This window comes from Barbus barbus (genome assembly GCF_936440315.1).
Source record: "Barbus barbus genome assembly, chromosome: 47".
Taxonomy (NCBI): Eukaryota; Metazoa; Chordata; class Actinopteri; order Cypriniformes; family Cyprinidae; genus Barbus; species Barbus barbus.
Genome location: NC_136725.1, coordinates 23,177,461 through 23,204,929, shown reverse-complemented (window position 1 = coordinate 23,204,929; position 27,469 = coordinate 23,177,461). Strand labels below are relative to the sequence as shown.

General features: G+C 33.8%; 2 protein-coding genes across 2 annotated transcripts in view; both read right to left on the bottom strand.

The window, feature by feature from the left end:
• Positions 1 to 27,469, bottom strand: part of LOC306865755 (serine/arginine-rich splicing factor 9-like) — a 343,328-nt gene that overhangs the window by 32,599 nt on the left and 283,260 nt on the right. The window lies entirely within an intron of this gene.
• Positions 230 to 27,469, bottom strand: part of epb41l4a (erythrocyte membrane protein band 4.1 like 4A) — a 54,499-nt gene continuing 27,259 nt past the window's right edge. Inside the window, exons 4-23 of the mRNA XM_079410708.1 lie at positions 27,143 to 27,221; positions 26,939 to 27,036; positions 24,769 to 24,889; positions 18,576 to 18,663; positions 18,289 to 18,377; positions 17,533 to 17,596; positions 16,869 to 16,960; positions 13,578 to 13,655; positions 12,076 to 12,191; positions 11,069 to 11,153; positions 9,221 to 9,298; positions 8,044 to 8,157; positions 5,623 to 5,673; positions 4,222 to 4,299; positions 3,912 to 4,034; positions 2,923 to 2,970; positions 2,764 to 2,832; positions 2,072 to 2,182; positions 1,897 to 1,975; positions 230 to 935 (exon numbers count right to left, since the gene is read on the bottom strand). Of these exons, the coding sequence (XP_079266834.1) occupies positions 825 to 935; positions 1,897 to 1,975; positions 2,072 to 2,182; positions 2,764 to 2,832; positions 2,923 to 2,970; positions 3,912 to 4,034; positions 4,222 to 4,299; positions 5,623 to 5,673; positions 8,044 to 8,157; positions 9,221 to 9,298; positions 11,069 to 11,153; positions 12,076 to 12,191; positions 13,578 to 13,655; positions 16,869 to 16,960; positions 17,533 to 17,596; positions 18,289 to 18,377; positions 18,576 to 18,663; positions 24,769 to 24,889; positions 26,939 to 27,036; positions 27,143 to 27,221 (1,772 nt within the window). The 3' untranslated portion in view covers positions 230 to 824. The remainder of the gene's footprint in view (positions 936 to 1,896; positions 1,976 to 2,071; positions 2,183 to 2,763; positions 2,833 to 2,922; positions 2,971 to 3,911; positions 4,035 to 4,221; positions 4,300 to 5,622; positions 5,674 to 8,043; positions 8,158 to 9,220; positions 9,299 to 11,068; positions 11,154 to 12,075; positions 12,192 to 13,577; positions 13,656 to 16,868; positions 16,961 to 17,532; positions 17,597 to 18,288; positions 18,378 to 18,575; positions 18,664 to 24,768; positions 24,890 to 26,938; positions 27,037 to 27,142; positions 27,222 to 27,469) is intronic.

Sequence of the window (27,469 nt, the reverse complement as noted above, 5' to 3'; positions counted from 1 at the left end):
AAAACATTCTTTCACTAAAAGATCTAACACTGAAGTCTGCTCCTGTCAGCTGACTATAAATCAATTTTTTTACACTTTCACTGACTTCAGAATGAAAATAAGCAAGCTGTTTGCATCCCTCTACTGGCTGCAATGTGTCATTTCACAGGATAACATCCTAATACACAAAACTATTGAATTAATTTAAACCAGACCACTTTGCTTTTTTAAAGACACCAGATAACCCAGAATGAATGTATTATAATGTATTTATTGACGGGAAGTTGTTAAAATTCCAGTTTAGCTACAGTGATTTTGAAACAAGAGTCTACATTATTGTGCAAAAACAAAAATAGAAATACAGCAGCAACATTTCCTACAGCAGAGCTGACTCTAAAATCTGAGGACACAATGAACAATAATAATAATAATACGAAGCACTGTTTACCATCATTCCCACATGGTGCTTGAGCTCACAGACGTTTAATACTGTAGAAAATGTGTTCGAAAGAGTTTGAGATGTTTGCGATATCAGACTTAACACCACCGACAGTCCACCATCCTTCATATGATTGTCAGTAGGAAATGAATCTAATTTCTAATTTTGCGGTGTGCTTGTGTGATACACCGGCCAAACCAGGACACAGGTAATCCTAGACTGATGAAGAAATGCATTTTTCTCTCATTTATGGCATGAACTATGAAGAAAGGAGCTGTAATTTTTATTGAGGGTATCCGTGTATCTGGATAACTTCAGTGTTTTCATACAGGCTCCACTAGAGCTTGACTTCTCATTTCACTGGCAACCCTGCCGTTCGTCCTTGACACGTTGACTGTGAAAGCGGTCACGTCTCTGTTTTCACTCGAGATGTGTGTACGGTCTTCACCACCTTGGCGGTGCTTTTTGTGTCCTGCTCGGAGCTCTCTGAGAGAGTGTCTTTGGAGCCTTTCTTCTTCTGAAAGCAACAAAAATAGGCACACACAATAGAGTGAGAAACATCAGACATTGACTAAATAACCAAGTTTGAAATCAGATGAATCTCTGACTCTCGTTCTAAAGGTTAACATTGAAAAAAACAATGAAACTGTTCACCACTTAAAGGAATAGTTAATCCCAAAATGAATATTTGATGAACATTTACTCACCATCAGACCATCCAAGATGTAGACGAGTTTGTTTCTTCATCAGATTTGGAGAAATGTAGTTTTACATCACTTGTTCACTTTACTCTGCAGTGAATGGGTGCCGTCAGAATGAGCTGATAAAACATCACAATAATCCACACCACTCCAGTACATCAGTTAACATCTTATGAAGCCAAAAGCTGCGTTTGTGTAAGAAAAAAACAACAACAATGTAATCAATGTAACTTCTAATCTAGCATTTTAAATTCAAACCATCACTTCTTGCCAAAATACAAATCCATAATCCATAATAATGCTTCCTCCTGTAAAAAAAAGTCCATCTCCTGTTGTCTCTCACATCAAAATCCAGCCACATATTTGTTTAGAGCTGTTTCGGTTTGTAAACGGTGCTTGATCTGTGCAGATTTCTCTCCTGATTCAGACCAGACCACTTTATAAACTGGAAAAAGCGTTATTATGGATTATGGATTTATTTTAACAACGGTTTGAAGTTAAAATCGACAAACTCACAGCTTTTGGCTTCATGAGATGTTAACTGATGGACTGGAGTGGTGTGGATTACTTGCGGATTATTGTGATGTTTTTATCAGCTGTTTGGACTCTCATTCTGACGGCACCCATTCAGGATCCATTGGTGAGCAAGTGATGCAATGCTGCATTTCTCCAAATCTGATGAAGACACAAACTCATCTACATCCTGTATGGCCTGAGGGTGAGTAAAAGTTAAGCAAATTCCTTTAAATAATTAGGAAGGCAAGGTGTGTGACTGACCTGTGCAGGGGTCGAACTGGAACCAGGAACGTCTGCGGTGCGGGTAACCGGGAGAGGAGGCACCAGATCAGTCCGAGAGCTACAGACGCGAGTGGAAAGAAAATAAAAATGAATCTGACCTGAGACCAACGAGTGTGATACAAAACATCCTCTTGACCGCTCAGAATGGACTTACTTGACCTCAGAGAGCACAGACCGCTCGCCATCTGAACAGTGGGAGCGTCGATACTGCCGGAAGCTCCTGGGAGAATGTGAATGGCGGATCTTGATCGGGTCACCTTGTGTTCTGAAACCAGATACATGCAGTTGTTTGCACTTCGGTGCCAGTCCTTAGAGGGACAGTTTAATTACGTAAAATTACGGTTGAACCACTGATGTCACATGGATTAGTTTAACGATGTCCTTGCTACGTTTCTGAGCCTCGATCGTGTTAGGACCCTTGCTGTCTATGGGAGGGTTTTTTCATCAAGAATATCTTAATTTGTGTTCCGAAGATGAACAAAGGTCTTACAAGTTTGGTACAACATGAAGGTAAGTAATCAATGACAGAATTTTCATTTTTGGGTGAGCTATCCCTTTAAAAGCTTCTTTTCTGTGTTACTGCAAACTCAGCGTTTAGCAGACTAATATTCCAAAACATCAGATTTACATACAGCTCATCAGGGATGGTTTTACAGATTCACTGATCTGAATAATGCATGTTTTCTATGGACACTAATTGTCTGGGAGTTTTAACACTGACAGAGGCACACTTTCATTAAGCGTATACATTTGGGGATTTCCTTTTTTATGGGATACCAATGTTGACCCTATTTGTGGAATTATCGATTGTCCTGTTTTATAGAAGGATAGGTTTATTTGACTTACTCCACTTTCTTGTACGGAATCTCCTTTAGTTGCTCCTCAGAGAGACCTGAAGGATCGACCAGGTCCTTCCTGCACATAAACATAACATGATCATCACCGTCTGTCTTCTGCTTTTTAGAGATCGAGTCTGATCAGTGATGAGAGTGACGGTAAACTCACTTGATGTGCTTCCAGAGCTGCTCTTTAGCTTGGACGTCAGGACTTCGTCTGTGATAAACAAGAAGAAAAATAGTTCAAAGACTAGCACAAGAGGGTAGGGTCATTTAGATTTTTTTTTACGATTTAAAGCTACCGTATCATATTTTATGGGCCTCTAAATGATCAACATGATCAAAACTTTGCTGCCACAAGCAATCTACTCTATGTCTTCTGTCTCTGATTGATAGTTTAGAGTTTTTATCCACTAAACACTCTCTTTTAGTGTAATTGTACAAACGTCCAGCTTCAGCTGGTGCTTCACGTGTCTTTTTGCTGTCAAATCCAGACTGATTTTTATCAAGTAAACGTCAGAATAACTATAGTAATATTTCCAGATGAACACTCACTGGACTGAAGCAGCTCAGCTTTACTTGATTCTCCACCAATCTTTTTTTAGAAAAATCAGTGCGTCTCAAATCTGATCATCAGGATCTTTTGAGGAACGTTTGTTTCCAGAAGCTTTACTTTCACTGTTCCTCAGTGGAGGAATGATCTTCCCAAGCCTCCAAAACATCTCACATCTTCTGAGGAGCGTTTATTTCTTCATCTCTCGATCAGCATTGGATTGCATTGGATTATACGTTTGCATCATTTCAATTTCATTTTACTAAGACATATTATTGGAGATACAGATTGATGACTGATATTTAGATCATTTGATGTCAGAATCTATTATACTGTTAAAAAGATCTCATTGATTTGCATTACAAGCAACAGAATTTCATCTCTTTTTGTCTATGTAGATATCAGCATCTGCACCATATTGCATATTTTTGCTCAATTTGGGACTCTGAATAAAATTGAGCTGTTTTTTTTCTATATTCTCACGAGCCATAAATTTATGAGCTATAAAAGCCTGATGTATCAAATATGTTCATTTTAAAAATAATTTTTTTTAACTATGATTTCATATGTCAGGCTTTACAGGGTTAATAGTTTCAGATGCTTACGATCGTGAGCGGTGTCGTGAGCGCCGATGGTTGGGATCATTGGCTGTTTTTTCCTTCTGTCTGCGTAGCACAACCTCCCACTGCGGACCAGAGTCAACCATCTCGTTCTCCTGGCCTCGGGACCTGCAGGTTATAGAGATGTGAATGCATTTATATTATGATTCTCAAATTTTCTGCTTTCTTGCAAAGATTTCCGGCTTTTCTCAAAGATTTTCACAATTTCCTGCAACAATTGTTTTTAAGACCATTACTGTCCATATATTTCAGGAGGCCTGTGCGCTTATATTGTCCTGACAGCTCAATCACCCACCGATTTCTTTTTTTACGATGTTCCCTGTTAGAATTCTCGGATTCGCTGCCGCTGCTGGTGTTTCCACGGGAACGTGACCTAAAGGGGCCAATCACAGGGGTTAAAGGTGACAGGGCAGAATGGAAGAGGGACACACATTCTTGAACAGTTCTAGAAAGTTTATCAAGATCAGTTTTACAAAAACAAAATAAATATGAATAAAAATCACATCCTGCAATTTACAAGAAATTGCATCTATGTTCCATCCACCTTCCCTACCAAAAAAAAAAAAAAAAATTTTTTTCATGGAAAAAAAAATCCCCATCTACATGCATGTTCATTTATTTAATATTTTAGCTAATTTAATTGTGCTTTCAGTTCCCAAAAAGAGTGAGACAAGTGAGATAAGTTCATCCAAAAATAAGCATTTGCTAAACATTTATTCGCCCTCAGGCTATCTAAAAAAGGATGAGGTTGTTTCTTCATCAGATTTGGAGAAATGTAGCATTCGATCACTTGCTTACCAATGGATCCTCTGCAGTGAATGGGTGCCGTCAGAATGAGAGTCCAAACAGCTGATAAAAACATCACAATAATCCCCAAGTAATCCACACCACTCCAGTCCATCAATTAACATCTTGAGAAGACAAAAGCTGTGTGTTTATAAGAAACAAATCCATCAATTTAATTTCTAATCCAACATTTTAACTTCAAACCATCACTTCTGGCCAAAATACAAGACCATAATCCATAATAACGCTTCCTCCAGTGAAAAAGTCCATCTCCTGTTCTCTCTCACAACAAAATCCAGCCACATATTTGTTTAGAGCTGTTATGGACTTGTAAATGGTGCTTGATCTGTGCAGATTTCTCTCCTGATTCAGACCACTTTTTCCCTGGAGGAAGCGTCATTATCCAGAAGCAATGGGTTGAAGTTAAAACAACTTAAAGATGGATATGCTTCAGCTTTTATCTTCTCAAGATGTTAATTGATGGACTGGAGTGGTGTGGATAATTGTGATGTTTTTGTCAGCTGTTTGGACTTTTATTCTGACGGCACCCATTCACTGCAGAGGATCCATTGCTGAGCAAGTGATGCAATGACACATTTCTCCAAATCTGATGAAGAAACAAACTCATCTACATCTGCTTGGATGGCCTAAGAATGAATAAATATTCAGCAAATGTTCATTTTGGAGTGAACCATTTCTTTAACACACTCCAAATTTTGTCGCAAAAAATATGTCTGGTTCTATTTAAAACAAGCCAGCGACAAGCTCAAAGAAACAGAGTTGCTTTGAAAAGCATAAATTAGAAAGACAAAGACATGCACGACACCAAACACTGATTGTTTCCTTTCTGTTATATTATATTAATTGTGAAGCTGTTGAGATCAAAAGGAGTGAATGAATAAAAGCAAACCTCCTCCTGTACTGCTTGTTGGCCTGTGGGTCGTCAGTGGTTTGACCTCTCCTGTTGAGACAAAACACAATGAAGGACGGTTTCATCATCTCTGACAGACAGACACAATTGTCTGCGCTGCTGTGAAGATTTATCAGTATTTATTTATTCTCAAGCATTCTTTCATCAGTTCCTCGCCTGCGGCAGGATTCAAGTCTTATTGATGCCCAGAGGCAAGAACTCATAGCTAGAGTTTCACCTGCTTTACTGCCAGACAATGAGACTTCTGCTGGAAAATATAACTAAATAATCCATGTATTGTAGACTAATGTAGACTAAAGTACATTTAAAAAATGTTCAGTAAGATGCAAGCAATGTTTTTTTTTTTTAATTTATATAATACTATAATTTCTTATTAAAATTCTGAACTGAGCGTTTATTTTCATACTTTAGGCTTTCATTTTAATTTAGGTTAGTAATTTTGTTGTGCTTTTTTATTTATTTTAAACATTATTTGATATTCAAATGTACTGCGTTCTCAATTTACAATAAATCAAGAAATATTCATTCTAATGCAGCCAGTGTTATTTTAGTATTATTTATAAATTATTATAGTTTTTATGAATATTTTAGAATTCTTTTTTTTTTTTAAATATCAATTTAAATTTTAGTTAAATATTTAGTAATTTAATGCTCATAAAATATGTGCTTTTATGTGTTTTTTTGTTTATTTTAAATATTACTATTAGGTTTCTATTTGATCTATTTTCATTTCAGTTGTATTTTTATTTTATTTTTATTAATTTATTTCCGGTTAGCAATTTTAGTGCTTTAACTTAAACTAAACAAAAATTAGAAATGTTGCCTTAATTAAAATTAAAAAGAAAACTGAAAATATAAAAATAAAAGCCAATTCAAAATATCAATGAATGCAACTAAATGAAATACGTTTAAGTTGAAGTACTAAAATTAAAGCTATATAGAAACATAAAATAACAACTATTGAAAATGACTATAGCACATAAAAAATTAAAACAATGGGAAAATAACTGTATTAAGTATAAGTTTTTCATCTAAAATTTCTAATTTACTTTATTCAAGCCAATAAATATAAATATATATATATTTATATATAGACACACACACACACACACACACACAGACACACACACACACACACACACACAGACACAGACACAGACACACACACACACACACACACACACACACACACACACACAGACACACACACACACACACACACACAGACACAGACACAGACACACACACACACACACACACACACACAGACACACACACACACACACACACACACACACACACACACACACAGACACACACACAGACACACACACACACACACACACACACACAGACACACACACACACACACACACACACACACACAGACACACACACACACACACACACACACACACACACAGACACACACACACAGACACACACACAGACACACACACACACACACACACACACACAGACACACACACACACAGACACACACACACACAGACACACACACAGACACACACACACACACACACACACACACACACACACACACACAGACACACACACACACACACACAGACACACACAGACACACACAGACACACACACACAGACACACACACAGACACACACACACACAGACACACACACACACAGACACACACACAGACACACACACACACACACACACACACACACACACACACACACACACACACACACACACACACACAGACACACACACACACAGACACACACAGACACACACACACACACACACACACACAGACACACACACACACACACACACACACACACACACACACACACACACACACACAGACACACACACACACAGACACACACAGACACACACACACACACACACACAGACACACACACACACACACACACACACACACAGACACACACACACACAGACACACACACAGACACACACACACACACACACACACACACACACACACACACACACACACACACACAGACACAGACACACACACAGACACACACACACACACACACACACACACACAGACACACACACAGACACACACACACACACACACAGACACACACACACAGACACACACACAGACACACACACACACACACACACACACACACACACACACACACAGACACACACACACACACACACAGACACAGACTGTTTGGCTTCTTACTACAAAAAAGGAGTAACATTTGTTCCAGTTTATTTCCACTAGAGGGAGCAAATGCATCTGGATTGAGATTCAGCACTGATGTTCAAAGACTCTCATGCACTTCTTCAAATGCATTAACACTCAAGGACATAAATGAGTCTGAATGCAGAACCGGGATGCATGCGAACACAATGGTGCACACCTGTGGCGGGCCGAGTGAGACGTCTCGTTCTCGCTGCCTCCTGAGGGTGAACGTCGGTGAGCTTTGGGGAATTTGGGAGATTTGTTCCGCTCACTGGCCGAGTTGTACAGACCACTGAGGAAAAACAATGACGGGACAGCTTAGAGAGGACAAGAATGCACAAACAATACAGATACAAAAACTACAACGGCTTCAGTATGGAATACCATAATAAAATACCACAGTGCATGAATATGAATCAGTGCTAATATTGTCAACTAAAAGTGAAACTACTAAAAAAATCGGTTTTGGTACCTGAAATACTGTTAACATAAAACAAAAATACTAGTTTAATGAACTCGGAAATGTTGCCTTAGCAGCTAAATAAAATAAGTTTAATAAAATACCCTTAAGTTGGAGTACTAAAATTAAAGCTATACAGAAATACATATAAAACAACCTATTAAAAATTATTAAAGCACAACATTACTACAACAATCTTAAAATTAAAACGAAAGCTAAATACAACTTATTTTAAACAACTAAATAAAATAAAACAAGTTTAAGGTATTACAATTAAATCCATACAGAATTACATATAAAAACTAATAAAAACAACTAAAGCACAAAATTACTAACATAAAACTGAAAATATAAAGGTAAAAGCTGATATATATATATAAATAAATACAAATAAATTAAATAAAACACGTTTAAGTTAAGCTAGAAATTTAAAAACAAAAGCTAATAAAAATGAATAAAGCACACAACAAAATTATTAAAAGTTAAAGTAAAATTACAAATGAAAACTGAAAATAAGTAAATAAAGCTAATTCAAAATATTAATAAATACAGGTAAATTAAATAAAAATATCTTTAAGATGAAGTACCAAAATTAAAGCTATAAAAATATAAAAAAATGACTACAACTAAAATACAGAAAAGAAGCTAGTTTAATTCAAAATGTTAATAAATACAACTGAAATAAAATAAGTTGAAGTTGAGTATTAATTTTAAAGCAATATAGAAATATATATATATATAAAAAAAGGAAAACATTGAAAAACAAAATACTAAGTATTAATAAATACTATAATAGTACACAAATAATAAAATAATCCAACAGTACCATGGTAAATATAGGATACACTGTATGTGTCGTTCATTGTTATTCATTTTTGAACTCTCAGTTCTGTACCTTTGTGGGGCGTCTTCCTCCCATGGTGCACTGGGCTTGTTCTGCAGCTCTGAAGTGCCGTCTGTCTTTGCTTTGGGACTTTGGGGAAATACAATGAAACAGTAGTGGTTTCATTTGTGATAGTCTGTAAAAGCTTGACACTCTAAAATCACATCTCAGTTTTTTCTCCTAGATTACCTGAAGAGCAAATGGAGACTGCGCTGTATCTCCTGCTTCTTAGAACAAGACCCCAGTGACCTCACATGGATCTCCTCCAGTTTCAGATCTCAATATGAGCTCAGACATTTCTCATCACATTCTCCCAGAATCCAAAGAGCTGAGCTGTTTTGCACATTCACTGTCCGTATATCAGCTATTGGCTCATTTGGGTCTATTTTTAGTTCTCTGGAGGAATTTTAGAAGAAACATCTGGGACAAAGTCGAAACAAAACATCAATGAAACAATTGAGATCTTCATCAAGCGTCTTAAACAGCAAATGACTTTCTTCCTCTTCTCTTGTTTTCCAGCACAAATATCTAAACATTTTTAAATCAAGATACATTAAGACTTGTTTTCTGAAAAATGCATCAAAATAAAATGAGTTTAGGACAATAATTTGGTTTTCCCTGTGAATTCAGTTTAATGTTCTTTCCCTATTCGTGGTTGTCTTTTTCTTTTTTTTGTAAAGCTTAAACTCACTTAATTATGATCAAGAAAACAGGACTTAACATCTTTAGTCCTTTTTGCTTCTCAAGTAAATGTATCTGGATTTAAGACTGTTTGGGAATTGTTCTTCCTTTGTCTTGTTTTTAGTCCAAATATCAAACCATCCATTTATCATGATAAATTTACTTTTTAATTTAAGAATCAAATTGACTTCAGACACGAAGTCTTGTTTTCTAAACAACATTATCAAAAATAAATGAGTTTTTGTTTAAGAGAAAATATCTGTAAATGGGGTCTGACCTCGTTGGCAGACAGGTTTTATTTTATTTGTTTGTTTTAAGTTTAAACTCACTTATTTCCTGTCAATATTTTTAAGTCATTTTGCTTCTCGAGTAAATTAATCTTCATTTAAGAATCTTTAGACCCACTGCAAAAAAAAAAAAAAAAAAAAAAAGGGAGTATTTTTGTCTAGTTTTTCAATACAAATATATACACATTCATAAAGCATGATGCATTTACTTAAGAATCAAAATGACTTGAGATATTAAGGCTTTTTTTCTGAAAAAACATGATCAAAATTAAGTGAGTTTATGCTTAAGACAAGAGAAAATATCTGTAAATGAAGTAAAATACTCCCTTTTCCCTTTGAATTTATAGTTCATTTTCCTGTTTCCAGTGGCAAATTTGTCTTTTAATTTTAAGCATAAACTGACCAACGTTTGATGCATTTTTCAGAATCCGAAGTTTATGTTCTCAAGCAAATGTATATTAGGAATGTGCTAGAAAACAAGATAAAAATACAGAGGAAGAAAGTTCAAGTTCAAGACATTGATTGACGTTCTCAATTGTTTCATTGATGTATCAACTTTGTCTCACGTGTTTCTCCTGAAATTCCTTAAGAGAACTTAAAATAGACCCAAATCAGTCAATAGTTGACATACAGTCTATAAAATGAATATGCAAAGCAGCTCAGATTATTTGATTCTGGGAGAATGATGAGAAATGTCTGAGCTCATATTGAGATCTTCTTGAACTGGAGGAGATCTATATGAAATCATTGGGATGCAGGAGATTCAGTACAGTCTCCATTTGATGATCTCACTGAATGATCTCAAGAATAAAATCACTGTTTGCAGTGAAAAAGTGACTTTAGAGCGATAAAATACTGTGATCACATAACGCTTAATGAGAGTGTTGATTACCTCTTGACCGGTGTAAGTGCAGTGCTTTTGAGGCCTTCACTCGCGTTCTCCGTCTTGGAGACCATCTGTCCTCCGTTGCTCCGCCCTAAAGCACATAATTCCCAAACATGAGTGCTTCTGTGGCCAAAAACATCAGTCTGATGTTAGTGTCCATGCAGTTCAGCAGAACACTTCCTGCGTCCATCTGCATCCTCCACCTGAGCCCTCTCCAGTCTCTGCTCTATTGTTTAAGTGTGCGAGTGTTGGGCAGAACAATAGAGGTGACCCACACATTCCTGCCTCAGCCCAAGAACAACAGCGTTCATCTCAATCGCACGCCTGAGCCTCATGTCACGTGAACTGAGAAACCAAAATTCCCTTGATCTTTTGACATATAAGAGGTCATTGTACTATTAAAACGTCCTGTAAGTTATAGAACTCAAAACGTTCTCATTAGTCTAAAAACAGCTGCTATTGAAGATAGTTTGCCAAAACCACAGCTTGTGGAATGTTCTACTCTATGATGTAATAGTGTGGATAAGCACCTCCTCTGCAGAATATCAACGCCTACTTCTACATCTCTGCCTGTTTAGCCCCGCCCACTGATTCTACATCACTGCCTGTTTAGCCCCGCCCACTGATTCTACATTACTGCCTGTTTAGCCCCGCCCACCAATTCTACATCACTGCCTGTTTAGGCCCGCCCACTGATTCTACATTACTGCCTGTTTAGCCCCGCCCACTGATTCTACATTACTGCCTGTTTAGCCCCGCCCACCAATTCTACATCTCTGCCTGTTTAGCCCCGCCCACTGATTCTACATCTCTGCCTGTTTAGCCCCGCCCACCAATTCTACATCACTGCCTGTTTAGGCCCGCCCATCGACTACACATCACTGCCTGTTTAGACATTGATGCAAATTCAGAATTGGACCTTGTAATGTAGACTTTGAGAACCCCCGGTCTGGGGTGTTCTGTGTGGTTGTTTGTCTCAGGAAACACCTCATCGGGCGTGAGGTGCGGCTCACCTGCAGGCTGTGTGCTTCTCTTTGGGTAGGTCTTGCTGCGGGTTCGGATCACCTGTAGGTCGGGTCGCGGCAGAGTCACAGACTGCTCTCGTCCGATCTGCATCGCAGTCTTTCCACTGGAAGCAGAAACAGACAATGATTCACATCATCCTGCACCACTATAAAACATCATTAAAGGAATCCCTTTCAAGGCTCTAGACTGCGACCAGAATGGATTTGATTTGCAAGCTAAAGTAAAGTAAAAGACCACTTCTTAAACCAGAGAAGGTGAACATGTTGGTATTCTTGTGGAAAAAAAAAAGCATGCAAGTCCTGTCACACTGCAAAAAATTATTCTCTTACTTAGTATTTTTTGTCTTGTTTTCTAGTATAAATATCTAGAAATATCTAGAAATCTATGATCCAGATGTATTCGACAAAAATGTGCAAAAATCAGCAAATGTTGCTTTTTTATGAAACTTACCTACATTCAACTGTTGATAAAAAAAACAGTGCTTGAAGTGCTTTATTTGTTTAAAAGTAGAGTCTCTGTTCTTTATTTTGCTGTATTGCATGTTCAGATATTCATACAACAAAATATTCTAGGGGCCATGATATTTTAGTCAAAATCATCAAAAATGCTGGGGGTGGCTGCCAACTTTTTCCAAAATCTCCGGTGGGGAAAGAGTTAAAGGAACAGTTCACTCAGAAAATGAAAATCATGTTATTCTGTATGAAATTCCTTTAATTTTCATTTGGTGAACTGTTCCTTTAAGAACTGGAGTTTAGTGCTTATTAGGCAGTAGTTTAAGATGCTGTAATTTTGTAATTTGTTAATTATTTGGCCTTTTATTTTTTTTGAGTTCGGCCCACATTTAGATGTATGTGATGCAGCCGTTTTATGTTTATTTAATGACTAACCCTGAGAATGTAATGACAGTAACACGAGTCACACATTCAGCATTATATCACCGTCTGTGACTAATATCTGTCTGTACATATTAAAGGTCATTTCTCGATACCTCATGTCTTGGATTTTAATCTGGTTATAGATTTATGACTTCTATACCTCCGTTCAAAAAGTTTGGGGTCAGTCAAATTTTTTATTATTTCTGAGCAGAAGTCTCTTCTGCTCACCAAGGCTGCATTTATTTGATACAGTAAAAAATGTGAAATATGCTTTCAATTTGAATATATTGTAAAATGTAATTGTTGAATGTAAATGTAATAGTTACTCCAGTCTTCAGTGTCACATGATCCTTCATAAATCATAATAATATGCTGATTTGTTATTATCAATGCTGAAAACAGTTGTGCTGCTCAATATTTTTGAGCAAACTGTGATACATTTTATTTTTCAGGATTCACAGGTGAACAGAAAGTTTGAAAGAATGGCATTTATTTGAAATAGAAATCTTTTGCAACATTATAAATGACTTTTCTGTCACTTTTGATCAATTTAATGCATCTTTGTTGAATAAAAGTAGTAATTTCTTTAAAAAAAACCCCTCTGGTTTACTAACCTGTAGCGATGCTTCGAGCCCAGATAGCTGAATTTGGACAGTTTCCTTGTTAATGAATTAGACTCGTTCTCTGGCATTCTGTGAAAGACATTTTATTAAGAATATTTACAAAAATATCAACATTTAGATGAACAACCTCACAGGATTTGTGTTTTTTATTCATTCTCCATCTCATTTTCACTCCTGATGAAACATGGATGTCATTTTATAGACTCCTTCCAAACATCTGTGGGGCAAATCTGTTGTTTACAGTCATGTTTTAATGAGCTAAATTACAGAACGAGTGTTAAGGAGCTTTCCTCTCATTAAAATTCAAAAGCTGTAAACGCGCAGCTCTGATAAAACGCAGAACCAACCAGCAGAAAAAATTAAAAGCCAAAATATAATGAGAGATCAGACTAGAACTGAGGAACGCCAGTATAATTTGTCTCCACTGTGTTTCTGCTGGATAAAACATTCAGAGATCTGTGTTATGATGACAGAACATGATTCGGCTTGTTTTTCAAGTCTGGACGCTCCTGTTTCAGCTCAGTGTTTCAGATGTGTTCAGCTCTGTACATGCCACATAAACAACAGTAACAGCAAACAACACTATCAATCAATAATTAATTATTAGTTAACAATGGAGTTCTACAGCTTTTAGTAGTTGTTCATTTCAACCAGGGTTATTACAGTTAACTGAAACTAAAATTAAAACTAAAACCATAAGGGTAAAGATTTTTATTTAAAATAAAACAACAATTAAGTGAAATAAAAATAGTAAAAAATATGTTTAATACTTATTTTATTTCAGCTAGGAGCTAAATCGACAGTTCTCATTTTCACATAGTTTAAAGTGATGTACTAAAATAAAAATAGTATTAAAAAATTTAAAAAAATTTGCATGAATTTATTGGTGCTTTTAATGTAATCAGGTTAATTCGGTCATGTTCATTAATATTTTTAACTTAATAAATAAAATGAGTTAAAATGTTACCTAAAAGAGCTCGGCTTGTAAGTTACCTGATAAAATAGATGATCAGATGAATATATGCATGCTATATAATAATGTATACTGAATGATTCATGTGCAAAAAACTGATCATATCAAAAGTTTTGTTTCTGCATGTGATCAGCTATTTTAGTATTATTAGCCTACTTTTTAGTTTGTTTTTTATAGACTTGTCTTTTATTTTGATATTTTTACTTTTCATTTTAATTTTAGTTACATTTTTTGTAATTTTGTTATGTGCTTTTGTCATTTTTATCAGTTTGTGTTTATTTATTATTTATTAAAAAAAAAACAAATTTTATATCAGTTTTGGTTTTAGTACAGTTTTATTTTTCAGTCATCAATTTTAGTGCTTCAAATTACACTAAACAAATTTTAGAATTATTTGCCAAAACAACATTTCTCATTTTTTATTAATTTAACTTACTGTGCCAAAATAAATAACACTGAAATGAACATTAATTGTAAAAAGTATACAGACACATAAAAAAAAGAAAGAAAAAAAGACAAAAAAACACGACAAAACTGTTTTAAATGAAAAGAAAATGGAAAAATAAAATATTAATCAAAAACAATAAAATATCAAAATAAATCAAAATACTAAAAAACTACAATAATATCTCAATGATAATAAAATAACACTGATTTAACCAGCATGAACAAATAATGAACAACTATATTTTTACTAAGATGCTAAGCTAAGATGTTCACAACTGAGACCTTAAGTGTAACTAATTCTGTTCTTAATGGTAAAGTGTGCAGGAGTTTGGAGGCGTAACCTGTCCAAACGTCTTTGTGTTTCTCGTTCTTGAGTTTCACACGCGGATTAGCAGCAGAAACCTCCAGCCACCTGCGCTCTGAGCGTGTCAAGCTCTTTGGGGATCGGAGTGAGACGGCTCTGATTAAACAAACACCAGAGACGACTGTGAACGCGTGAGGATTGGATCGCAGCCCCCAAAAGCTTCTCCTCAGAATAAAGAGCCTCAGTAAAGCCGCGGGAATCTGAAGGGCCTTTCGGTTCACAGCATTTCTCTGTGAGAACTACAGAAGAGTGTAATGCAGCGGGTTCGGCTTTCTGCACTAAAACAAGAAGTTCAGACCGGATTAAGATGTTTTAAAGTGCATGAGGTTGTTCCAACTTCACACGACTGCAGTCCTTTACAAAAAACCAAAGCGGTTTATTCAGTGGAAATGTGTAGCTGTTACTCAGCTGAGCCTAAAAATTAGTGTTTTATTGGTCCTTGTAATGCAATCAGGTCATATTAAATGATATTTTTGACTTTCATAAAACCTTTTAGTTAAAATGCTATCACAAAAAGCACATATACTGTATCAGGCTAATTTTATATATGGTGGGAATTAAAACGTATTCACTTATTATGGGTACTGAATGATGCATGTCCAAAAAACACGGTAACACCATGCTATAATATCCATTTTGCACTTGGTATTGTTTATTTGCTATTATTAATTTTTAATATTCTTAATTAAATAATATTAAATAATAGCATCTTTGTTAAATTATTAATTTTTTAATAGTATTTTGAATAAGCTTTTATTTGTATACTCTTTTTTTAATTATTAGTAATTTTATGTTTATTTTTTGTTTATTTTAAGTATTACTATTTAGGTTTAATTTATTTTTATTTCAGTTTTTATTTACAGTTAGCAATTTTAGTGCTTCGATTTAATCAACTAAAATAATTAAAAACTTTTAATCCAAGCTTTATTTCAATTAACAGGTTAAATTTTATTTCAGTTATGGGCTTTTGTCATTTTTATTTATTTATTTTTTTGTCCATTTTTAGTGCTTCAACTTGAAACGAAAATAAGAAATTATAAATTGAACCTCTTAACTGAAATAAAGCTTGAATAAAATAAAATATAAATATTAGATGTAAAACATATTTCAGTTAGTTGGCAAGGCAACATTTCTAATTTTCGCTTCGACGAAGCTCTAAAATTGATAAATGGAATTCAAATAAATAAAAACTAAAACTGAAATTAAAATAAAAGTGAATAAAAAAAAACATTAAATCTAAATAGTAATCTTTAAAATGAATAAAAACTAATAAAAAAGCACATAAACTAAAAGTCTAACTAAAATTGAAATGATAAAAATAAAAGCTAAATCAAAATATTAATAAAACTATAGCACATAAATATAATAAATATTATAGCATGGTGTTACCATGGTTTTTGGAAATGCATTATATGGTAATATTTGAATTCCCGCCATCTGATACACTATTGTATTGGGTAACTTCTTTAAGTAGAGCAGGAAATCTCTGCTGCTGTACCTGAAGAAGGTGTGATGCTCCACGCAGCACTTCCACAGGTTCTTGCAGGCCGTCTTACTAGGAGCGTCGAAGAAGAACGACGTCTCATTGCACTGAAAACACACAGGGAAGCTGCATTTATATACTTGCTGTTAAATGCTCATCACCGGTGGTGGCCCTCATAACCCGCCTGTGATCTCATTAGTGGGTCAGATGAAGAAAACCAGAGTCCTGCAGCGAGAAGACACTTCACTGCAACTTAAATTGGGCCCTGGAGGAAACGGGTTATAGACACCGTCAAGAGGCTTGAGGCCAGTCATAAACCTCCATCGATCACGGGATTCTCATTGATTTTCCACCCAGAGCTTGTGATGTTATGGAAGCAGTTGCAATAAAGAAGTCTTCTAAATGACTAAATGTAAAGTTCAGGAGGTTTATACATGAATTTTGTTGCTTGCTTTGAATGGAAAACATTGAATATAGTCAAAAGTCAAGTCTAATGTACTTATATAGCGCTTTTCATAATACACATTGATTCAAAACAGTTATATTACTGTTTATAATACCTCACATTGGCAATAGTATAATGCAATGACTGCATGTAAACTCAAGGGATTTTGGGGTATCTAGAGATCACACACGGTTCATTTATTTATTGTGATGTTGTATTAAAAAGAAGACTTACATCTCTGCCCATAACCCGCAGCTCAAACTGGGTTTCCCTGAAATACACTTTCGTAATTCTTGGCCTGAAACATTAATATTTTATTTAACACTGTGAATAAACACAAAACAAAACAGAGTGACAAAGTCAAGTTTAAAGTGTTAATATAAAAGTAATACTATATATGATATCATACAGTATCTTGTATCGTGTCATACCATATATCACATCATACATCTATCAAATCAAATCACAGCATTTATCATATCATACTATATATATCATATATATGATATATATCATACAATATCTGTTACAAGGTATATGATATATCATATATCTAATTTCATATCATATATCATGTCATAGCAAATCATATATCACACCATATCAGACACCAAATATGATACCATACCATATCATATATCTTATATCACATCATATCAATGTCATATTTCATCATATATCATATATGTGATATATGATGTGATATCCAGTATGATATATGATATAATATTGCACATCTCATATTATATCATATATCTCATTAAATGATTTGTTCTTTTTAAGGATCATATCATGTATCATAATATTACATACATCAAAGCATTTAACATATCATATATTTAAAGGATTTGTTTTGAATATTCAAAAGCATCCTGAAACACATTAATGTGAGTTTTGAATGACATGCGGGCGAGAAAATACTGAGAGTTTTCAGTTTTGGTTGAATTATTCCTTTAATAGGTGAGAAATTCTGTTTAAACATCAACCTACCAGAAATATTTCCCCACTTGTGTTTTGTTTTTGTAAACCACGACCCCGACAGGCGTCAGGCCCAGGAAATACTCCGACTGCTTTTCTCCCTGAAAACATTCATGCATTAAGAGACTAGTAAACAAAGGAGTATTAAAAAACTAGATTAAGAATCAAGCTGGAGCAGCGGCGAAATAAAAGGAAGAATTAAATCATTAACAGAAAAGACAAATGTTGATACTGTATCCAATCAAAGAAAGTCAAATGAAGGAGAGAAACAGCTCTTGATTAAACAGGGCTGAACTTACAAACACAGGATGCAGATCCACGCCGTACATCTCCAGTGTTTTGGCAACTGCTAAGTAATTATTTTCAGCCTCGGCAGGCACCTGACCCCTGAACAGAGAGAACGACACAACACACAACTGAGCAGAAAAAACACCAAAATACACTGCAGTCATCCAAAACAATCTAAATGAGCAATATGATGAAAACTATGCTGTTAAACCTGTCACACTCAATCTACTCCATGTCTTCTGTCTAGGGGTTTTATCAATTAAAAGCTCTTTTTGTGTAATTGTACAACTCCAGAACATCCTACATCTTCTGAGGACTACATCTCTCAAGTAGCATGAGATTGCATTGCATTATATGTTTGGATCATTTCAATCTCATCTTACAAAGACATATTATTGGCGATATAGAGTCATGACTGATATTTAGATAATTTTATGTCAGTATCTGCTGTACGGTTATAAAGATCAAGCATCAGAATTTCATCATATAAATATCAGCATCTGTTTGGGCCTCTGAATAAAACTGAGCTGTTTTGTTCTTCTTCAAGTATGAACTCCATATTCTCAACTCTCAATCTTGTCTAAAGGCTTGATAAATCTGTATTTCATTATTTCATATGTCAGGCTTTACAGGATTACATTTAAATACCAAAGAAAACAACAGAAGCATAAATTTAAAAAACTGTAATCATTAACTCACTAATTTCCCCAGAAGGATTGAATGCGATTTTCAGTGTTGCTCTTTAAAACTATTTCAGGAAATCAGTGATTTGTAAATGTGTGTTTGTCACTGACTGAATAACACTCATTCCAGTGAGGTCAAACCTGAAAGCGGTCGTGCTGAAACAATGCTTATTTAACCTACTAACACTAATGCAGGAATGTGGAGTCAAAGCATGATCTTAACACAACAATAAAGATAAGAATATATATATATATATATATATATATATATATATATATATATACACCGGGAAACAACCAAGAACAGACCCAAGAAAAAGTGCATACATACAGTACAACTTCAAAAAAAAAAAAAAAAAAGAATAAATATTTTATAAAATAGTTTTTATATAATTTTAAAAATGTTTTTACATTTTATAAGTATATATATAATTTTATATTTTTTTATTTGTATTATATTATATTTATATCTATGAAACAATTGGAAAAAGATGAATACTACTATATATTTATATTTCATTATATTTTTATTTTTATTTTATGAGCCATATTTATTATGTACATAAATTGCAAACAAACAAAATGTTCGCAATTTATATATATATATAAAAAAATATGTCTCAATAATTTACTCTTAATTCACACAAGTTCACATACTATAACAGTGTATACTATAAGACATAGTATAAGTAGTATTAATCTTTTTCAATTGTTTCATAGACATAAATATAATACAATACAAATAAATATTATGTTTGCAACATTATATGTATACACACACACGGTCAGAATTATTGGAACCCTTGGTAGATATGATCAAAGAAGGCTGTGAAAATAAGTGTGCATTGTTAATCCTTTTGATCTTTTATTTAAAAAAAAAAAATCACAAAAATGTAACCTTTCATTGGACAATAAGAATTTAAAATGGGGGGGAAATATCATTATGAAATAAATGTTTTTTTCTCAAATACATGTTGGACACAATTATTGGCACCCCTAGAAATTCTTATGAGTAAAATATCTCTGAAGTATATTCCCATTCATATTCACAATTTTGAGCACTCCAGGGTGATTATGAACATGAAATTATCCAGTCATGACTTCCTGTTCCACAGAAATATAAATAGGAAGGAAAACAAAGCCCAAATTGCCTTAATCATCCATCACAATGAGAAAAACCAAAGAATATATTTCTGATGTGCAGCAAAATATAATTGAGCTTCACAAATTAGTGAAGTGGCTTCAAGAAAAGAGCTAGAGCAGTGAAAATCCCCATTTCCACCATCAGGGCAATAATTAACAATTTCCAATCAACATAAAATGTTAGGAAACTGCCTGGAAGAGGACGTGTGTCTATATCGTCCTAATGCACGGTGAGGAGGAGAGTTTGAGTGGCTAAAGACTCTCCAAGGAACACAGCTGGAGAATTGCAGAAAATTCTGGAATGGAATGGAAAAGATTCTGGATGAAGGAATGGTCTCTGATCTCTTGTCAGGTGTTCTGTAACCTCATCAGACATTAAAGGAGAAAACTCCTGTACTATTTTGGCAAATAGAAGTTTCAAAAAGTATTGAATAAATGGGTGCCGTTAATTGTGTCCAACGTGTATTAGAGACATTTTTTTATTTCATAATGATATTTCCCCCCCATTTTAAATTCTTATTCTCCAATGTAAGATTAGATTTTTGTGAATTGTTTAAACAATAGATCAAAAGGATTAACAATGCAGATTTATTTCCACAGCCTTCTTTGATCACATTTACCAAGGGTACCAACAATTCTGACCACGTGTGTGTGTATATATATATATAATGATTCTTCACTAAACAATGACATGGTCACTAAACATAATTTTTGGTAGAATGCATAATTATAAAAAAAAAAAATGCACTGCATAAATAACTGCATGCTCTATTGTGTTACTGTGGTCACATGTGCATGAATGCATTAAGGATTCTCCTCACAGCGGCGACGGGGCTCTGCTGATTGTAGATGCTCTATTATAAGTGTCGGGCACCGTCATTTTCAGGCCCCCCGGGGACTCGCCACATTCTTCTCTTTCATTCGGGTCACGTGCGTGCGGCTGCATATTGCTCTTAATCGCCGCTGCTTCCAGTGCGTACAGAAAATATAATGCAGCACAGACGGGACTCCCGTGATCCTCTTTTGTTCTGTCTCAGAGAGGGTCGACACACTTTAACCACACTTCTCTTCGTCTGTGGCTGTGTGCAGAAGGGAACTATAGTGTACTGTGTATTCTGTTTATATAGTATGCAAAATAGTGTGCCAAACCAAACCATAGTCATAGCCAACCATAGCATACTACACTTATGTCAATATCTCATCATGCGTCAAGTTTAATTGTGCAAGTGGTGTCCAGAAATAAATGTAGTTATTGTTAAACATTTTTTATTTAATCCAATTACTCAAATTGTGTGTAAAATATCGGAACTTTTGACATTAAGCATAGTATACAGTGAAACATAAAACATGAGAATATATATAGGCCACCACTGTATGCGTGTACACACACATACACACACACACACACACACATACACACACATACACACACACACACACACACACACACACACACACACACACACACACACATATATACATATATATATATATATATATATATATATATATATATAAAGTATAAAAATATAAACATATAGACGTAAATAATATATATAAATATATAATAATATAAAATACATAAATATTTATATAAACTCATTCTCATGTTTTATATGTACAACAAACAAAAATATCTAAAATATAAACAATGACAATAATATATAGATATAAATATAATAATTATAAAATATATATATTTTTTACAGCATTTTATATAGAGATAAATACATAATTAATTAATTAATTAAATAACAAATAATAAATATGCTTATTTTTAAGCTTACATATTTTATATATGCATATACATATATGTGTATATATATGTGTGTGTATATATGTATATCCTGCTCTTCCTATATATATATATATGTGTGTGTGTGTGTGTGTGTGTGTGTGTGTGTGTGTGTGTGTGTGTGTGTGTATGTGTGTGTGTGTGTGTATGTGTGTGTGTGTGTGTGTACACCATACATACAGCGGTGGCCAAAATTATTAGAACACTAGTATTTTCATCAGCAAAAAATGGTTTTAATTCAGTTATTTCTATCTTTGAAGAAACAGAACAAACTGAGACAAACTAAATCCAGGACAAACTGTGGCAACGTCTCTTTGCCCTCGGTGCACTTGAGTTTTTCAGGGAGCTTTGCAGGTAGGTTTCTTGAAGCATCTTGGAGACGTTGCCACGGTTCTTCTGGATTGAGTCTGTCTCAGTTTGTTCTGTTTCTTCATGTCATTCCAGACTGACTGGATGATGATCAGATCAGATCAGATCTCTGTATCTCACTGCATTATTACAATTAATGACAAAATGAATGTTTAGAAATGTAAACTGTTAATTCCTACTGACACACTACAGCAAAAGATAGAAATAACTGACTTAAAACCATTTTTAGCTGGTGAACATACTAGTGTTGTAATCATTTTGGCCACCGCTGTATATATATATCCCTAACCCTCCCAATATTTTTTCTCTCTCTTCCCTTGTTATCCTCACATTTTTTGCTTTCTCATGTTTCCTGCTCTTCCTCCTCACACATGTTTAAGCTCTCCAGCATTCCTGATCAGAGTTTCTCATTTTACCGCTGTCTGTCATTCACACGAATGCCTAAATACAGTCTAAAGTCCCTCGTGTCAGTCTCTTCTCTCTTAGCCCCTCACGGCAATAAATCAGCCTCCCAATCACCATCTCTCTGCCCCATTTTCCATTAAAAAACAAGACAATCAAAACTGCATGAGGATTAAAGCTTGTTTTCAGGGAATTTATTCAGAATGTGTTTTATGTTGTTGCATTTGCACACAAAGACACGCTTTAATAATGTGATTTATCGTGCAGTGTTTCTGTTGAGGGAGGAATAATGTGTTTTTCCCGACCGATCGGCTGAACTTCAGCTCCACACACGGCTCTTAACAATCAGCCGCTCACAATCATTCAGACTGTTTTAGGAGTCGAGTGGGATTTGAGCACCGATGGCAAAAAAAACATGACAATCAGCAGTCAAATACACAACTGACTGAAATATGAGCCCAGTAAATCTGGAAAAACAGAGTTTGAACGTGATTTGCAATGTTATGTACTGTAACATTCAGAACATTTACTGAAACAACACTAAAAAAAAAAGAGGAAATTTTAATGAACTAATGAGCACTTTTTCCTCACTTAACTACTGTTAATATTTGTTAATAAAAAATACAGCTGATCATTGTTTTAATGCAGCATTATTATTATTATTAAAACTAAATCCATAAAAAAAAAACATTTTTATTACTGAAATAAAATTACATAAAAAAAGAAAATGATTTCAGGTAGTTTTAGCGTTTTATTTTTTACATTTGATTATTCAATTTCTTACTGTACATGAAACTAATGTAAGTTTATTTAATTGGCATCTTTCATATTAAATAATAATATGAAATTTAATCATTTAAACATATTAAATAATAATTGTCATATTGTTCATCCTATTTTCAAAATAATTAAATAAAATGAAATAAGATGTTCATATTTCCCATCCCTATTTTGGGTCTAAATTTTTAATCATTTTATTAATTTCACTTGGCTGTAAGGCTCAATAAACAAAATAAAATTACACACATAATTAAATAAAGTGAAACTGTATAATAAAAAGAAGTAATTATAGAATAATGAAATCATAAGATAAATCAATGATTAAATAAAAAGAAATTATATAACAAATTAATTTAATAAAATGATAAAAATAAACAAAATGAAATGTAAAAATACATAAATAAAAAAGAATATAAAATAAAAATAAATACAAATTATAAAAAGTCCAACATATAAAATGTTAAAATATTTTTTTTTTAAAAACAAACACAAAATTATGAAATTAAAGTAAAATGTTATTTTTTTTTGTAAAATTATTTTAATTAAATTTTAAAAAATAAAGTAAAATTGTCTGTACTGCTCAGTTACTTGTCTTAAAAGGTTGCAATCCTGCATGGAATTTTTTTTTTATAAATAATATTTGAATGATATGATATTTTTGCCATATATTGCTCATCCTTGTATAGTAGTATGTCTTACTGTTTTGGTAAGGAGAGTTGCACATTCACAATAACAAATGTCCCGCCGGTTTATTAATTTGATCCCCTCTGTCATCTTCAGTGACGGGACTCATGCACACAGCTGAGTGTTTGGCAAAGGATCTGCTCTGCGATTGTGTGACGAGCTCGCCTTACAAACACATGGACGACGGCCAGAGGAGGAATCTTTACTGTCCCACAAAAGAAAACCCTGTTCCCACGGAAAGAGCTCATACATGTTTAAGAGTTAAACAGGAATGTGGTGTTTGATCTAATTCGGGACGGGATTATAACGGATTAAGGTGTTGTGATGTTCTGTGTTTTATTGTCTTACATGAGCGTTTTATGAATCTGTTCAATGCTGTCCTCTAGTTCCTCTTTCTGGTCGGGGACAAAGCGATATTCAGACACGTAACCTGACGTGTGTTTGTACGGGTCATAATCTCCGAGCTCAGCTGCAAAAAAGACAAAGAGACACAACGGCATATAATATAATGCTGGAATAGTCCAGAAATAATCTAATTAAATATTTAAATATAATGAATAATTATAATTAAATTAAAATAAACAACTAATAAATAAATAAAACAAAACATAAAATTAAACTATAAAATAAATCAAATGAAATAAAAATAAAGAAATGAATACAATTTAATTATAAAATAAATTAAAATATAAAAGTAAAGAAATAAAATGATTCTCAAAATTAAAAAATAAATAAAATGAAATGATAAAAATGAATAAATAAAATGAAATGATAAAAATAAACAAACTGATGAATAAAATGAAATGATAAAAACAAATGAAATGATAAAAACAAATAAATTCATAAATAAAATTAAATAACAAAACAATGAAATTATGAAATAAAACTATAAAACATAAAAAAATAGTGCTGTCAAACGATTCATTGCGATTAATCGCATCTAAAATAAAAGTTTTTGTTTACATAATATATGTATGTGTACTGTGTATATTTATTATGTATATATAAATACTAGTGCTGTCAATTGATTAAAAAATTTAAATCGCGTTAATCACAGTCATGAACTGTGATTAATCACGATTAATCGCACATTTAAAATACTAGGATTTACCTGTAAAAAAATAATGTGTTGAAATAAAGAAATGCATGACAAACTAGTTTAAGAAAACATAACCTTTCACACCTCCGCCAGGTATGAGACATAACTTAATCCTTATTATTCTTTTTTTTGTTTTGTTTTTCAGCCATTATTAGCCTTTATACTGGCAATAAAACGCTTACCAAGCCACATCACTTCAATCCCAGTATACATTTACTCAACTATTAACAAAAGTATTTCTAAATAAATACAACAAAACATTTTCTTACGACCTTACATGAAGTATTATGACATTATGAAGAATTGGACCTGTTCTGCTCACTTTAAACCACCATCGAGTATTTGTAATAACTTCCTTTTGCGATCACATGTGTATAGATACACACTTTGGGCGGCCGAGGTACATCATAAAAGTATTCCAAAAAAACGCAACCCATGGCTCTGTAATTTTTCCCATGACTGTATTTTCAAAATAGCCCAATTGTGTGGGAAAACCGTGACCCTGACAACACTGGTTCGCTGTACCTTTATCACATATGAGTATATATATCTCTCTCTCGGACACACTCGCTCTCTCGCTCCGCGTTCGCTTCACTTTTGTCGAGCCCGGCACTTGATAATCACACAATCCCTGCGTGCCAATGTGCATATGATCCAACCTATCTGCCCTAAATAGTACTGAAAATTACTAATATCACATAGAATATAGGACGGATAGTGTGCACATTGGGACGCAGGCAATGATAGATTACCTTCCGCGCCGCGATGATGGCAAGGCGTTGGGGTCAAACCTTATCAAACTATTAATTTGCTTTAAAAAAATATTAACGTTGACAGCCCTAATAATATAGGGCTAATAAAATATTTAAGAAAAATTTGTTGTTTACATATTAAATAAAATATAATATAAATATATAAATGTATATACATGTAAATTTTTTCCAAATATATACTTTACGTGTGTGTATTTATATATACATAATAAATAAACACAGTACACATACATATATTATGTCAACAAAAACTTGTTTTGGATGCGATTAATCGTTTGACAGCACTAAAAAATTTAATTATAAAAAATAAACTAATACATAAAATAAAATTACAAATAAATAAATGCAATTATAAAACATTAATGAGTAAATAAAAATAAATTAAATTATAAAAATAAAATGATCAAAATATACATAATTTTTATTTAAAATTCAAAATTACAACTATCACAACATTACATTTTACTCTAATGTTACATAAAAATATGAGTCACAAAACTACTTATTTTAATAATCTTAGAGAGCATCTTATAAAACAAGCTGGGAAGCCTGTAACTCATTTGCTGATACTTTATTTCAGTAAAAATAACTAGACTGAAACGACATTTGCTGTATTAAAATGCAACATTTGTGAATTTGTACGTACATTGAATAGCAAGCGCTCCCAGCTGTGCGCTGATGTTAAACGGACAGGGAAGCCTCCCCTGCAAGACGTCCTGCTTTACCTGCAGGAAGAATTCATACCTGACAGAAGACAGTAAAGAGCATTGTGTTAATGAAATGACTGAATGTTTGCATCTCTAATATCACTGTAGTGCTGACTTATTCTCACGATACACAGAAAACACACCTTGTAATTTCTTCTTTTAGTTTACAAGGATCTTCAGCATAAAATTTCACCCCAAAGTAGAGCGTGAACGGAGGTCCAGCTAGAAAGAAGAAAACAACCCTTTAAATTAAACACACAGTGATCTATCTTCTAGATAATGTCCAGAAAATAAATATAGCATATGAATTTAGTGGTAACACTAAACCCAACAAGGCCTAACCTGATGCAATGCAACACTGTCTGCATCAAGTGATTTGTCTGTCCTTTATTCAAGCAAAAATAAAAAAATTTAAATAATTAAATAATAATATGACAATTAGAGCTTTTAGACCAATGAGTTTGCGCAGT